Source organism: Schistocerca gregaria, chromosome 5, assembly GCF_023897955.1.
Source record: "Schistocerca gregaria isolate iqSchGreg1 chromosome 5, iqSchGreg1.2, whole genome shotgun sequence".
NCBI classification, from domain to species: Eukaryota; Metazoa; Arthropoda; class Insecta; order Orthoptera; family Acrididae; genus Schistocerca; species Schistocerca gregaria.
The window spans coordinates 379,992,915-380,009,041 of NC_064924.1; the positions used below are offsets into that span (position 1 = coordinate 379,992,915).

The 16,127-nt window shown below is 42.7% G+C and overlaps 1 protein-coding gene across 5 annotated transcripts in view; it reads right to left on the bottom strand.

Annotated features, from left to right (window-relative positions):
- Positions 1 to 16,127, bottom strand: part of LOC126271903 (cytochrome P450 6k1-like) — a 73,381-nt gene that overhangs the window by 50,883 nt on the left and 6,371 nt on the right. Inside the window, exon 1 of one of the 5 annotated variants that reach the window (XM_049974292.1) lies at positions 2,895 to 2,953. The exons of 2 other annotated variants lie outside the window; for them this stretch is intronic. Coding sequence is in view for 2 of the 3 variants with exons in the window: in XM_049974289.1 (XP_049830246.1) it covers positions 300 to 324 (25 nt within the window). In the remaining variant the exon portion in view is untranslated. Of the gene's footprint in view, positions 1 to 299; positions 331 to 2,894; positions 2,954 to 16,127 lie in introns of those variants that run through there. 2 more of the 5 variants (XM_049974289.1, XM_049974290.1) reach the window with 2 other exon arrangements.

A 16,127-nucleotide genomic window follows, 5' to 3' on the forward strand; every position in this document is an offset into this window, starting at 1 on the left:
GTATTTCGTTATTTGGAAAGTTTCTGCAGTACGTATGATTTTGGTATCTAACACTGACAAAAAACTGAAATTTTTAAATACAAGCAATTGAACTAAAAATATAATATTCTATGACACAATGTAATGAGCATTCGAAGAAAGAAGATTTTTTTCCACTTCCTTGCCAGTTGGCAATACAACATAATGCTTCAAATATCCTTTGGGTTAAGCAGGTATGTACAGTAGCGTTTGTATTTATTTACTACATGTGACAAGCGCGGGGCAACAAATTGGTAAGAATACCACAGAGAAGTACTTGCCTCTGGCTGTCTTCGAGTCTGGCATGGATGACACTGCGGGAAATTCTGCACGCAGCGTATCTTATACGTATGCGTCCCAAGGTCAGACGTTGAACAGGATGTGACTTGTCAAAAACCGACTACTTGGGTAGTAAGTAAAGTACATCAGACTGATGAAAGTAGTTGACTTAACATGCAGTTTGCAAGCTTTGAATTCGTTGCACGAATAACTCCTGTGTCTGGAGATCCTTTAGTACGTCTCATGACGAACTTGCACTATGAAGGAAAAGTAGCGATGAAAGTTCCCTAAAGCTTATTCCATTATCTAATGTACATTGCGAGGCACAGCTTCCGATAATAATACAAGGATCTTTACTGAAATTAAAATGGGCATCTCGGAACTTTGTGACGAACCTTAAACGGGAAACTGTGTAGAAAAAGGTTAGATTATATAGAGATCAAGTGTTGTGAAATTTACCGCCTTCTTGTGTATGACGTCAACAGGTACGACGTGGTATCAAAAAATTCCCGTCGTATGAATTTTGCGTGCAGGTGATTGCGATTACAAGAAATTGTCTTAGGTGTCTTCCCATTCACCCTTACTGAACGTGTGAGGCAAATGGGTGCGAGCTGAATCGTTAGATAACTTGTGACTGCGCCAGTTTCGGTTGTCATGCTTGCTTAGTGGTTTTGCGATGTCTGACCTGAAAGATCAGCGTGTCTGTGCAGATTTATTTTCAGTTTGGAAAATTGTGCGTAAAAGCACTAAATGTTCAAGTAAGCACTTGAAGGGAAAAATGTAAGTCAGACATAGACGTACAAAGGGTGTAAGCATTTCAATACAAGAGTGGATACCGGCTGAAGATGATCATTCCGGTCGGCCATCAGTTGATATCACATGGGAAAATGTTCACTACTGAAGGAATCTAATTCTTCAGGATCGTTGACAGCTAGAACACCTGGTAAATATATTAGGGTAATTTTGAAGGTATTCTGCACAATAATTGAATATGAGATGGACTGTGGCGAAGATTGTGCCACGAAAGCTTTCAGACAATAAGAAGAAACATCGAGTGAAGGCCAGCATAGATCTAAAACAACTGTTCCAAGACGATCTAATATTTCATTCAAATATTGTCACTGGTGATGAAAGCTGGCTATGGCCCCGAAACTAAGCCACAATGGAAGAATCCATCTTCCTCTCGGCTGAGCTCAGAATATCAAAAGTGACTGGAATAAAGAATTATATCGTTGTTCTAAGACGTTTGAGGAAGACTTCGTAACAAGGAAATATTTTCAATCTAAAAGTTTCAGAAACGATGGGAATCATGTATTTGCTTCCAGAAAACTTCTGAGAAGTGATCGTAAAGGATAAAATCTGTGGAAGACGTAACAATTTTAACTGATATATTTCGAGAACTTTTGGACGTCTCCTAGTAGTTTCTTTCTCATGTTATTTACACTTTTTTGCATAAATGCTGGTTCAGTGCAGACGTTACAGGTTCAAATAACATTGCTATGTTCGTTCACTCTCTCATAATTCCCTACAGCATTCTGTAACCTGTTAATTTGGTCTGTGAATGAAGGGAGATATTTATTGCACTTTAGGCTAAATCTTATTGTTAGATAGCACAGATATATATTTGCTACAATTAATATAAAACATTCAGATTGTAATTTATCTTGCCAAATGCAAGTGTACCTAATTATATTTCTGTTACAAATAACACTTAATTACCTGAAAATTACACCTAAGGAGACATACTGTTTAGCTTATAATTTGTACAATGTGTTGTGGCCTTTATGGAACGAGAATGTACGTGTGAAGTTTAATATTATTTGAACTAGTGGTGTTATCTGGAAACAGTTCACTACAAAGCCGAAAGAAAATAATGTTATCCTATACGTATAATGCTAATCTAAGTTACATATCATGTTTCAACTCAACTTGCAGGAGGCCTGCGAGCACAAAATGAATACCAAGAACTTATTATTGGCCGCCAATAAAAATAGTCCACTTGTTGTTAAAACTTGTTTTATTTATACCTTTCGGGGATTAACTATAATCACAGTATCAGTCAAAAGTTCACAATATCAGCCAAACACTTAAACTGATTGACAAACTTATTTTCACACTAGAGAAAATGCCTTTACTAAGAATACCGTGTCGTATTGCAGACAAATTTATTCATAAGAACAGGGTTTCAAAAAGGAACGTTTTAAGTGTATTTTGATTTGCACCGAGCTACAAACGACATTTAATCCACAACAAAATGTTCTTTGCTCAAAAATGATTTTTAGTTGATTGATACAGTTCCAGGCACACTACAGCAATTCTGCAATTGCAGCTGACCATGAAAAACTGAAACATTGGTTTCGTTCCTCGTTTTAGCAAATCTTTTGTGTAAATTTTAATCATTCATACTAAATTTTCCATCAAGAGAGTCCCAAATTGGGGGGCACTGCTTTAAACTTAGATGCATCTGTACTGTTTCTAGGCTTACTTTGACGTGAAATGAACTTGATTATTACACCTGAAAACAGAGGAACGAAATTTATAAGATCACTAAACATTTTAAATGACTCTGGAGATGAGCATGGAGCGCTGATACTCACATATATTTTCTTGTGTAGTTATGTAGTTCATATGTGATATCCCTTGCTGATACTGTCCACCATGGAATCATCAGCCTGTCGATAAAGTAAAGTCAGAGAGACTGGCTTCTTAGGACATGTTTAGAGGCTGAGAAATCATCACCCTAAAAACAGCAGCACTTTCGTTTTGAGCCCTGTCAATACTAGCATTGCTAACAGAATCTGACATTTAGTACAAGTGACGATACAAATGACAAATTTTGGGGGTATGCTCAAAATTGGCCACATCTGCTCAACTGGATGTCTCATATCTCATGGTAATGAGACAAAAATAGAATAAATTATCACTGTGGCTGTTTCAGAAAACCCAGAATAATTTTTAGCTTGGCTGGGAAGAATAACCTTGTACCCCACACTTCCCTGTTGCAGGAGGAGCTACATTCTTAATAAGGCCAGGGAACCTGTACTTGGATTAATCAAGATTCATAGAGTTTCCCTCAACTAATAATGAACTAACATGTGATGCACTCAAAACAGCGAAAGATCCATTGTCATTGAACAAATGCTAGGTGCTAATCTCTGACCTGTACAATGTAGCCAAAATATCTAACCCCCAGAAGAGATTTAGGTGATCTGCTGACTTCATTGAGAAATGTTGGACATCACAGAACCAACACATCTGCAATTTAGGAACTAAGGAGCAGCGCCACAACGCCACTGGCTGGTCACTCTTGCTCGTGGAATAACATATTCTTCCAACCCATAAATTTGTTATCACTTATATAGATATATAAAGCAGACTGTGTGTGTGTGTGTGTGTATGTCGTATGTCTGGTATGTCATCCAAAACTCCAAAACTGTAGAGCAAAGTTACCCAAATTTAGCATAGAAACTGCAGACGTCACGAGTATCAGCACTGTGTTTATAACCTGCTAGCTCCAATAGGACTGAGGGTGCGGACAATGTGCTTTTTTCTCAAACCCCTGGCCTATAGGTTGCCCTGCTTGACACTCTTGTTATGTGCGAACAGTCTCATCCTGGTGAATCAACCTACTTTACAGGGCAGCTTGCATGTCAGGATGAAAAACAGTTTTCCAGGCTCCAACATGCAGGATGACCTGCATAAAAGCATGTGTTGAACTTATATCTGGGCGAAGCTGCAGAGGAAAGGGTAGTGTATATATACAAATCGGCATGTGTGTGTGTATCCAGGATCTTCTCCAAAACCCCTGGATCTACTTCAACCAACCACACAGATTGACCTCACATGTATCACCAGTTTGGGGGTTAGAGCCTCTTAGCTGATGTAGGCAAAACAGTGGTATTTCAGCCCCTGATGCGTAGGCTGCCCTGAATGACAGGCACATTGTGTTGGAATTAATGTCTACCTGCTTTATCCAACTGTCTTACACGGATTCACATATGGATGAGGAAGCTGGGGGAAGGATTGAGATGGACAGAGAGAGGGGTACGGAAAGGGAGAGACAAATGGAAGGGACAGAAAGAGATGGACAAAGATAGTGGGGAGGAGGAGATGGTCAGTGTGTGGAGGAGGAGGGGATGAGAGGAGAGAGAGGGGAGGAGGAGATGTACAGAGAAACAGGATGGAGGAAACGACCAGAGAGAGTGGGGAGCAGCAGGAGATGCAGGACTCAGGTGGAAGTTATAGAGGGGTAATAGGCAGGTGGAAAATAAAGAGTGGATGAGCGGATTGAGAGAGAGAGGGGAAGGGGCTATGGACATAGGGAGGGAAGGAGGATACAGGCAGATGGAGGAGGAGGATATGGTCAGAGAGAGGGGGAGAGAAGATGGGCAATGACAGGAGGAGAAGATGAAGAGACAGAGAGCATGGAGGGAGGTGATGAATAGGTAGAGGTGGGAGGATGAGGCAGACAGAGAAATGAGAAGAGGTAATAGTCACAGAGAGAGGGGTGGATGTGTTATAAAACTATCCAATATTTCGGGGGATGATCGCATCAAAAGAAGGAAAAAAGTCGTATGATCATGGGTCCTGCGAAGCGTACGTTCTGACATGACTACTTGTTCAGAGGAGGTGCTCAACCTGAGGTCTGTTCATCTCTGCCCTTTAGTGTAAGGACTCACGCAATCTTTGAAATCGCCCTGGTTGGTTCTGAATGTACTGAGAAGCACAGAAGACATGATAACGTAGGTCCAGCACATAGTTTATTGGTGTGGCAGAGATCAATTGCTTCATGTTTCTATATAACCAGACGTCTTGTCGATTTAAATCCTGGGAACGAGGAGGCCAAGGTATGGGACATTCTTGGTCAGTCTACCACTTTTCAGACGTCCTCATTAGGTGCGGATACACAACGCAGAGAAAACGTGCTACTGCATCATCATGCATAAACCACATCTGTAATCTGTCCTGACATAGCTCATCCTCTAGTAAGATAGGCAGGAGTTTCTTCGGAAAACAGCAATAATAAGCCCCAGTTAATTTCTGTGGTAGTACAAATGGCCCTAGTAATTTACCATCAAAAACGCCTACCGATATGTTGATTGAGAATCGATCCCGATGCCTTTTGTTTTGAAACACATGGGGATTTTCATCGGCCCACATATGCTGATTATGGAAATTTACAATGCCATCTCGTGTAAACCCTGCCTCATCAGGCAAAATCTTGGAGGAAAATTATGGATCTGCACCACACTGCTGCAAGAACCATTGCCGGAAGTTTACTCTCACAGGATGGTCTTGTGCCCTAAGGGCCTGGACCCACTGAACATGTTATGGATGCAACAATTGTTTATGAAGTACCACCCACACCAGAGGATGACTAATATCTTCAGCTGCTGCTATTCATTGCACGCTGGTCCCAGGGTTGTTGTCCACTGCACCTAGAACACTCTCCTACATTTTAGATGTGCAAATTGAACAAGGCCTTCTATTGCCTACTTTGTTGGGTGCTACAGAACCTGTTTCCACAACATGCTGGAACAATCAGCTAAAAAGCTTGTGCTTGAAATCTTCCAGTGTTCACGTTATGGCCTCTCAGATTAACTCCACTTGCTAAACCATAGGAATAAATCATGTCTGCCATTTCCCTTGTGGAGTAAAAGAACTCCATTGCTAGGTTGTGTCAGAGTATCTGCAGGAGAGAAAACATGTTGTACTGCACCACAAACAACACAATAACATGTACGTGTAACTTCACCTGTAAGTAGGCCAAACGTCACTGTACATATCCAGTGTTAGGAGAAATGTACGTTAACATAAACAAACATAACAAGACTACAGTACAATCACACATCGTAAATGGAACAACTCACTGCAGACCACTGAGCCAACTAATGTTTACATCAGTACTGCATGGAACTATCTCAGCATGTTGCTGACCCTGGTTTGACACAGAGCATCAATGACACAACAGTGCTCATAGCCAATTACACATTCGTAATGCCTTCCTATCTCATAGTATTCCATGCCATGAGTTGTAATTAACGTTAATTAATTACCAGTAATCATTTGTAGTGGGACAAGTGTGGTGTGCGTACTGTAAGACCTTCGGTACACACACCATCAGATTATTTGACTTGTCGTTCTAACGAAGTAGGCGAGTGACAACAATATGTCTTGTGGTCTCATCGTGATGTGTTTATCTTCTGCCGTTAGGTAAGACGATAGAAATGCCACTTGCATGCTTAGAGTACCAGATTGACGGCGAGCAACTTTAAACAGACCTGATTAATTTTCACACACATTTATTAAAATAATAAAAATCATAGACATTACGTAACTTGATTCTGGATGCTGTTTACAGTTGACAATCTGAAGTTCCTTTGGTCTTGGTACGTTAATCTTATTCTCACATATCTCTGATACTTGACAAAGTGTCTATGCATTTCTCTTCATGGCTATGTACAGGAATATGATAATCTTATTAGGTGCAGACTGAAACTTGGCTATAGACTGGTACAGACTAATGTAGACTGGTACAGAGTAATGCAGACTACTGCAGACTGACTAATCGGATGTCTGTACACATGTTATAATACCTCAAGCGTTGAGGTATCACTGCGCGAGTGTGACCCGCGAGGAGAAAAGGTTCTACGTTAGCAGCAATCTTATTGGCTGCGTTAAATATTAATACGCGGATCGGCGGAAGCATAATTTGGTCCGTCTCTAAGACAGCGCCATCTCGTAGTGTGGAGACGGATGAGCTCTGCACCTGCGCTGTTGTGCTTACCAGGGCGCACTCTAGTGGGAAAGTTGTGTACGCGCTGACTACGCAGAACTATGTACACAACAACAAGTAATACATTGTCATCACAAGAGCACCTCCTACAAAGACCTATTCATATGTGTTATGTCAGAACGTATGCTTTGTAGGAACCAGGGTCAGAAGACATTTTTGTCTTGTTTTGAAGCATACTTTCGTCCCCTGGAATACTGGACAGTTTTTTTAACATCTTGTGTCTGTCACACCCATACATAGGGTGAAGCTCCAGGAAAAAGGCTAGTCTATGTATAAAACAGGTTGTTTGTATTTATGTCCAGGATTCCTTCCCAAACTAGTGAATTGTTTTCAAGCAGTTTGTCACACATACTGCTTCTACTACTTATCCCACGAGAATCACGACTGTGGGGTTAGAATTTCCTAATTCTCATAGGTGTGGACACACAGATGGGAAGAGTTTTCAGTCATTGACATCTAGACTACCTGGGACGACAAGCATGTTGTGCAGGGATTATCGTCATTTTCTTCTGGAGTCACCTGTGTACATGGGTACAGTTGATCAGAGTGATAGTGCTGGAGAGAGAACATGAGGTGGACAAAAAAAATGGGGGAGAAGGATGTCAACAGTCAGAGCAGGGAGAGGAGGCAACAGATGGAGAGGAGAGGAAGCATATTGTCAGGCTACTATGTGCATACCTTGCAGATGATACAGATGTGGAAACACATGGCTGCATAAGAGAGGAGGAAGAACATGGGTAATGAGGAAAGGGCGAAGAATGGTGTGGACAGAGAAAGAGGGGGTTGGAGTTGGAGGAAATGATGGACAGAATAATGGTGGAAAAGGAACAAAGAGGGAGGAGGGAGAGAATGAGGTGAAAAGAGAGAGTGGTCAGTGGAAAATGGATAGAGAGAGGAGGAGGTGGTGGACAGCGACAGGCTGGAGGAGATAGAGATGGACAGTGAGATGGAAGAGGTTGAGAGGGACAAAGAGAGAGGGTAGTGGAGATCGACGAGAGGGGGAGGGCGGGAAGGGACATCAGAAACAGGGGGACAGGAGGAGATGGCCAAATATAGATGGAAACATAAGATAGACAGAGTGTGGAGAAGGTCATAAAGAAGGAGGCAGAAGAGATGGACAGAGAGAGGGAGGAGGAGATATTAGAGAGAGGGAGGTGGAGGAGTTGATGTGCAGAGAGTATTGAGAGTAGGGGGTAATGCAGGAATCTGGTTCAAATCGTTCTGAGCACTATGGGACTTAACACCTTAGGTCATCAGTCCCCTAGAACTTAGAACTACTTAAACCTAACTAACCTAAGGACATCACACACATCCATGCCCGAGGCACGATTCGAACCTGCGACCGTGGTAGTCCCACGGTTCTGGACTGAAGCGCCTAGAACCGCACGGCCACCGCGGCAGAGGCAGGGGAGAAAGAAGTGAACAGAGAGAGGGTAGGGAAGGTGTTGTGTGCAATATAAGTCCCAAACGTGTACATAGGTGAAGCCATGGGAAAAAGGCTATCTATCTACAAACTCTTAAGACACGAAAAAGATTCAAAATGAAAGAATTATCGTAATGTGATGGAAATCAGTAGATCTGATGCACATGTACAGAAAAATAAAATTTCAGATAAATTGGGTGATTTATTGAGGAGAAAGTGCTTCACAAATTTAGAAATTTAATAATGCATTGTAGCATCTCTGGCCTTTATGCAAGCAGTTACTCGGCTTGGTATTTGCTTGACAGAGCTGTTGAGATATATCATGCTAAATTCTGTCCAGCTGATGCGTTAGATGCTCAAAACCCCGAGATGGTTGGAACGCCCTGCCTCCAAACGTTCTCAACTGGTCAGAGATTCGGCGACCTTCCTTTCCAAGGCAGGCTTTGGCAAGCACTAAGACAAGCAGTAGGAAAACTCGCCTTGTGCGGGTGGGCATTATCTTGCTGAAATGTAAGCCAAGGATGCCTTGCCATGAACAGCGACATAACGGGGAGCAGAATATCGTCGCCTTACCGCAGTACTGTAATGATGCCGCGGATGACAGTAAGAGGGGTCCTTCTCTGAAATGAAGTGGCATCCCAGGCCGTCACTTGTTGTTGTCAGTCGATATGGTGTGCAACAATCATGTTGGTATCCCACCACTCTCCAGGGCGTCTCTATACCAGTCTTCGGCTGGGAATCTCATGGATTGGAGTAGAATTGTCTTCAGTTATAAAACTTACTCCGAACTGAGCCCTGGTGGCCAGTGACAACATGCTGGAGACACATAATCTGGTAGACGCCCACCATACGGTTCGGCACCTAGGACGGATAGTCTGGGGTGCCATTTCTTTCCGTAAGAGGACCCCTTAGTTATGATCCGTGGCACCCCTATAACAGAGAGGTACGTCGACGATATTCAATGCCCCGTTTTGTTGTACTTCATGGCAAGGCATCGAGGACTCACATTTCAGCAAGCTAGTAGACAGCATACAGTTTAGATCAACGCATTCTAGTTTGAATATTTATCTCGTGCAGTAACATGGTTTCTAATAACAGGTATCTGTAAATACATCAACTTCTATAGAGAAATTTATTCTGTTTAATAGCTTGCGGTCTCAGAGTACAGTGAGTTTCGTATACATTTCAAACTAATTAACGCCATTTGAGACATTAGATCTATTATATACACTGTGGGATATGGCTAGGTACTGTGCTTGTTGCAAGCGGATACAAGGAGAGATGGCTGCTGTCCGTAAACAGCTGGGAGTGCGTTGGCTACCGTCGACAAGCTTCTAGCTAATGCTCGAAGTTGCGGTGACGTCGGTGCGCCAGTGACGAGACCTGCGACTCCTTTGGTGCCACGGGAATCCCCTGGAATCCCCTGGCGACCCAGATGTCGCTGCGGCTTCCGATAAACAACACCTTACCGATCCGTCCTCACTCTAGAGTGGGTGGCAGACATGGTAGGTTAGCGTGTCACTGGGCGGAAGGCGAAAAAGGGAGCACGCCGTACGGATGGCCCCCTACGTCTTAGCAACAGGTACAAGATGCTACCCGGTGTTGATGATAACTCTGGGCCAGCACGGGATGACTCTTCTGTTGGGCCAGCGGTCGAATTTCCTGCCCAGTCCGGGCAAGTACAAAGGATGGGTATGCTTGTCATTGGGAGCTCCAATGTTAGGCGGGTGATAAGCTCCTCAGGGAGATAGCAGACAAGTCAGGAAAGAATTCTAGTTGCATTCGCTATGTTTGCCGGGAGGTCTCATGCGTGATGTGGAGAAGGCCCTGCCGGCTGCTATCGAGCGCACTGGGTGCAACCGGCTGCGTGTAGTGGCACATGTCGGCACGAATGACACCTGCCGCTTGGGTTCTGAGGCCATCCTCGGCTCCTTTCGGTGGCTGACTGATCTGATGAAGACAACTAGCAGCGCACGCGGGATGCGGACTAAGCTATTTTTTTGCATCCCATCCAGAGTTTATGGCGGTTCTTTGGTTTGGAGCAGAGAGGAAGGTCTAAATCAGAGGCTCAGATGACTCTGCGATGGTATTGGATGCAAATTTCTCGACCTCCGCTATCGGGTGCAGAATTACAGGGTTCCCCTTAAGAGGTCAGGCGTGAACTAGACGCAGGAAGCGGCTGCTAGGGTAGCGGAGTACTTCTGGCCTGAACATGGGACTTTTTTAGGTTAGGGAACCCCTCCCTTGGGATCAAAGACGATTTGCCTGTTAAATCAGCCTCAGTGACCTCAGAGAATCTTGGTACTCGCAGATTATAAATAAAAAAGATTAATATGATTTTAGTAAACTGCAGGAGCATGCAAGGAAAGGTCCCAGAATTAGTATCGCTTACTGAAGGTTATAATGCATAGATAGTATTGGGAACAGAAAGCTGTTTGAAACCAGACGTCAATAACAACGAAATCCTAAGTTCAGATTGGAATGTTTATCGTAAGGATAGATTAGTCGCTAGTGGTGGCGGCGTGTTTATTGCAGTAAAAAATTCGATATAATATAGCGAGGTTATCACGAATTCCGAATGTGAATTAATCTAGGTGAAACTGAATGTCAAAGAACGGTCAAAATTGGTGATCGGATGCTGTTATAGAACACCTGGGTCAGGATCTGTAGTTGTAATGCGCTTCAGACAGAGAATATCATTAGTAATTTTCCCGATCATGCCGTTGTAACAGGTGGTGACTTCAACTTTGCCAGGTATAGATTGGGAGTGTTGCGCCGTCAAAACTGGTGCCAGAGACAGGGATTCGTGTCGCATTGTTAGGGATGTCTTGTCCGAAAATTAGTTTGAGTAGATAGTTAGACTACCACCTCATGAAGATATTGTCTTACACCCCCTGGCTACAAACAGACCTGAACGTATCGAATCAGTTAATGTACAGGAAGGTATCAGTGATCATAAGGCTTTGACAGAATCTATGACGACGGGTCCTACAAGAAATATTAAGAATGGTGAGAAGATATATTTGCTCAGTAAGGGTGACAGGATACAAATTTCAGACTATCTCAGCATCTCAGCATCAAATATTCGGTGATGAGAACGAAGATGTGGAGAAATAATGGAAAAAATTCAAAGGCGTCCTTCAATATGCCCTAGAAAAATATGTTCTGAGTAAGGTTCTCATTGATGGGAAAGATCCACCATGGGTTAATAGCCGTATTCGAAAAGCGCTACGGAAAAAAGGGCACTTCATCTCAGATTCAAGAGAAATAAAAACCTCGCTGACAAACAAAAGCTGAACGAAGCGAGCAATGAGAGTAGCATCCAATAATTTTGAAAGTAAGACGTTGTCAACAGACGTGAGTAAAAACCCTAAGAGATTTTGGTAAGTGGGTCAAAATCATCTGTTCATAGTCTCAGCGACCACAATGCCACTGAAACGGAAGAGAACAGAGAAAAAGCCGAAATATTGAATTCGGTCTTCCGAAGTTGTTTCACCACGGAAGATCGTAACACTGTCCCTCCTTTCAACCGTCGTACGAACGTCGAAATGGGAGATATTGAGATAACCGATGGCGGAATTGAAAAGCAGCTACAATCGCTTAGTAGGGGAAAAGCATCAGGACCAAATAAGATACCTATAAGATTATATAAAGATTATGCGAAAGAGCTTGCTCCCCTTCAAGCAGTAATTTATCGTAGATCGCTTGAATAACGAAAGGTACCTAACGACTGGAAAAAGCGTAAGTCATTACCGTTTTTAAGAAAGGGCATAAGACAGATCCATACAATTATAGATCAATACTGTTGAGGTGGCCTTGGGAGAGCCAGTCATGACAAAACTCTACCAGCTGGTGAGCAAGATGTATGAGACAGGCGAAATACCCTCAGACTTCAAGAAGAATATAATAATTCCAATCCCAAAGAAAGCAGGTGCTGACAGATGTGAAAATTACCGAACTATCAGTTTAATAAGCCACGGCTGCAAAATACTAACGCGAATTCTTTATAGACGAATGGAAAAACTGGTAGATGCAGACCTCGGGGAGGATCAGTTTGGATTCCGTCGAAATGTTGGAACACGTGAGGCAATACTGACCTTACGACTTATCTTAGAAGAAAGATTAAGAAAAGGCAAACCTACGTTTCTAGCATTTGTAGACTTAGAGAAAGCTTTTGACAATGTTGACTGGAATACTCTTTTTCAAATTCTAAAGGTGGCAGGGGTAAAATACAGGGAGCGAAAGGCTATTTATATTTTGTACAGAAACCAGATGGCAGTAATAAGAGTCGAGGGGCATGAAAGGGAAGCAGTGGTTGGGAAAGGAGTGAGACAGGGTTGTAGCCTCTCCCCGATGTTATTCAATCTGTATATTGAGCAAGCAGTAAAGGAAACAAAAGAAAAATTTGGAGTAGGTATTAAAATTCATGGAGACGAAGTAAAAACTTTGAGGTTCGCCGATGACATTGTAATTCTGTCAGAGACGGCAAAGGACTTGGAAGAGCAGTTGAACGGAATGGACAGTGTCTTGAAAGGAGGATATAAGATGAACATTAACAAAAGCAAAACGAGGATAATGGAATGTAGTCAAATTAAATCGGGTGATGCTGAGGGAATTAGATTAGGAAATGAGACACTTAAAGTAGTAAAGGAGTTTTGATATTTAGGAAGTAAAATAACTGATGATGGTCGAAGTAGAGAGGATTTAAAATGTAGACTGGCACTGGCAAGGAAAGCGTTTCTGAAGAAGAGAAATTTGTTAACATCGAATATAGATTTATGTATCAGGAAGTCGTTTCTGAAAGTATTTGTTTGGAGTGTAGCCATGTATGGAAGTGAAACATGGACGATAACTAGTTTGGACAAGAAGAGAATAGAAGCTTTCGAAATGTGGTGCTACAGGAGAATACTGAAGATAAGGTGGATAGATCACGTAACTAATGAGGAGGTATTGAATAGGATTGGGGAGAAGAGGAGTTTGTGTTGACAAGAAGAAGGGATTGGTTGGTAGGACATGTTTTGAGGCATCAAGGGATCACAAATTTAGCATTGGAGGGCAGTGTGGAGGGTAAAAATCGTAGAGGGAGACCGAGAGATGAGTACACTAAGCAGATTCAGAAGGATGTAGGTTGCAGTAGGTACTGGGAGATGAAGCAGCTTGCACAGGATAGAGTAGCATGGAGAGCTGCATCAAACCAGTCTCAGGACTGAAGACAACAACAACAGCAGGGGTTTTGTTTACTATTGAGGTCAATCTAGTGTAGAATTATGGAACATGTTTTATGCTCCAGAATTATGACGTTCTTGTAAAATGAACATCTCCTCTATAAAAGTCAACGAGGATTACGCAAACACAGATGTTGCGAAACACAGCTCGCTCTGTTCCTCCATGAGATCCGCAGCGCAGTGGACAACGGTGCTCAGGTAGATGCCGTGTTCCTTGATATCTGTGAGACATTTGACACCGTCCCACATTGCCGTTTAATGAAAAAAATACGAGCTCACGGAGTATCGGAGCAGACTTGCAATTGGATTCGGGACTTTCTTGCAGATAGAACTCAACACTTCGCTCTTAACGGAACAAAATCGACAGATGTAAAGGGAAGTATGATAGGACCGTTGCTGTTTACAATGTATATAAATGATCTAATAGAAAGCGTTGGATGCTCTTTAAGGCTACTCGCAGATGATGGAATTGTCTATAACAAAGTAGCAACGTCAGAAATATAAGAAATTGCAGAACGACTTGCAGAGAATTAATGAATGGCGCAGGCTCTGTCAGTTGACCCTGAACGTAAATAAATGTAACACATTGCGCATACGTAGGAAAAGAAATCCACTACTGTACAGCTCCATTATTGATGACAAACAGCTGGAGACAGCGTCTGCCTTAAAATATCTAGGCGTAACTATCCAGAACGACCTTAAGTTGAATGACGACATAAAACAGATAGTGGGAAAAGCAGATACGAGACTCGGATTCTTCGGAAGAATCTTAAGGAAATGTAACTCATCCATGAAAGAAGTGGCTTACAAGGCGCTTGTTCGCCCGATTCTTGAGTGTTTTCATTTATCTGGGACCCTATCAGGTAGGATAGGAAATAGAGAAGATCGAACTAAAAGCGGCACGTTTCGTCACGGGATCGTTTAGCTGGCGAAAGAGTGTTGCGGAAATGCTAAAGAAACTCCACTGGCGCGGGACAGCACTTTTCAGCAGGAGTCGGACAATATATTACTTCCCCCCCGCCCTCTCCCCCCCCCCCCCCCCACATACATCTTCTAGGAGAAGATTCGAGTAATTAGAGCCAATACAGCGGCTTACCGACAGTTATTATTCCCATACACTACCCGCGGGTGGAGCAGGGTTGGAGGGATCAGATAGTGGTACCGAAAGTACCCTCCGCCACACACCATTAAATGGATTGCAGAGTATGATGCAGATGTAGATGTACTGACCCACACAGGGCGAGAGTCTCTACTACTTGTCCTCGTGTTTGCCAAACCATACCTTTGGCAGCAAGGTCGCCGCATCCCTACCCAGTTGAGTACGTTTGGAGAAGTATGGTCAGGGCTCTCAAAGCAATTCGAGATTTCGACAACCTAATGGGACAGTTGGATAGAACTTGGCACGATACCCCTGAGGAGGGCATCTAATAACTCGGTCAATTAATGCCAAGCCGTATAAATGCTTGCAGAGCGACCAGAGGTGGACCATTGGGCTATTGATTTGCTCAATTTGTTAAGCTCTTTCTCTGGAATAAAATCATCCAATTTCCGTGAAATTGTAATCATTTGTTTCTCTGTACATGTTATTCACATCTAATAATTTCCGGCCGTTTCGGATAATTCCTTCATCGTGCGTAGTTTTTTTTTATGTCTTAGAGTGTCTTAGAATGAAGGTACCCTCTAGGGGTGATATCATTGAATAGTAATCAAAATACCCTGGATTCTGAATTCGAATCCCTCACTGCTTAAATTTTGAATAAAAATCATCAGCAGTGGCGGCTGAAGGCATCCGGCATAGGAAGTTCCCCTTATTCTGCCAACGGCCTTGTCAAAGAGGATGGATGAATGGGCAGAGGTTCAGGACGCTCTGTTGCCTTTGGGATTGGAAAACTATACCCAGAAGGCGGCAGAATTAGCAATGATCAACGGCGTGGGGATGTAGAAGGCCGTGGAAGCCACTTAATTAAAGAAACATGATATGTGTCTACAGGACATGTGTCCTTTAACAGAATAGTCTCATGAAGATCTCTCCATTGAAAAAAGATTCGGGCCTAGAAGAAAATAAAAGAGACAGCCGTAATTTTATTAATTATTTGGTGGATTGCGGAGTATGCATGTAGATTTAGATTTCATTTGACTACCAGTTTCGGTGCCTCGTTGGCACCATCTTGAGGCTCCTATACACGTAGCTAGATAAGTCATCTAACCGTCTGTGTTTCTGTTGGAATCATTATTTTCAACTGACTTCCTTGGATTACTATAACTTCTCTACAGATGTGGAATCTCCACAGGTCTAAAGACAACTGTCAGCACCCAAGAGGGGTGGAGCGTCCATGTCTACAGAGAAGTTTTAGAAGCATACGGAAGCCAGTTAAATTTAATATTT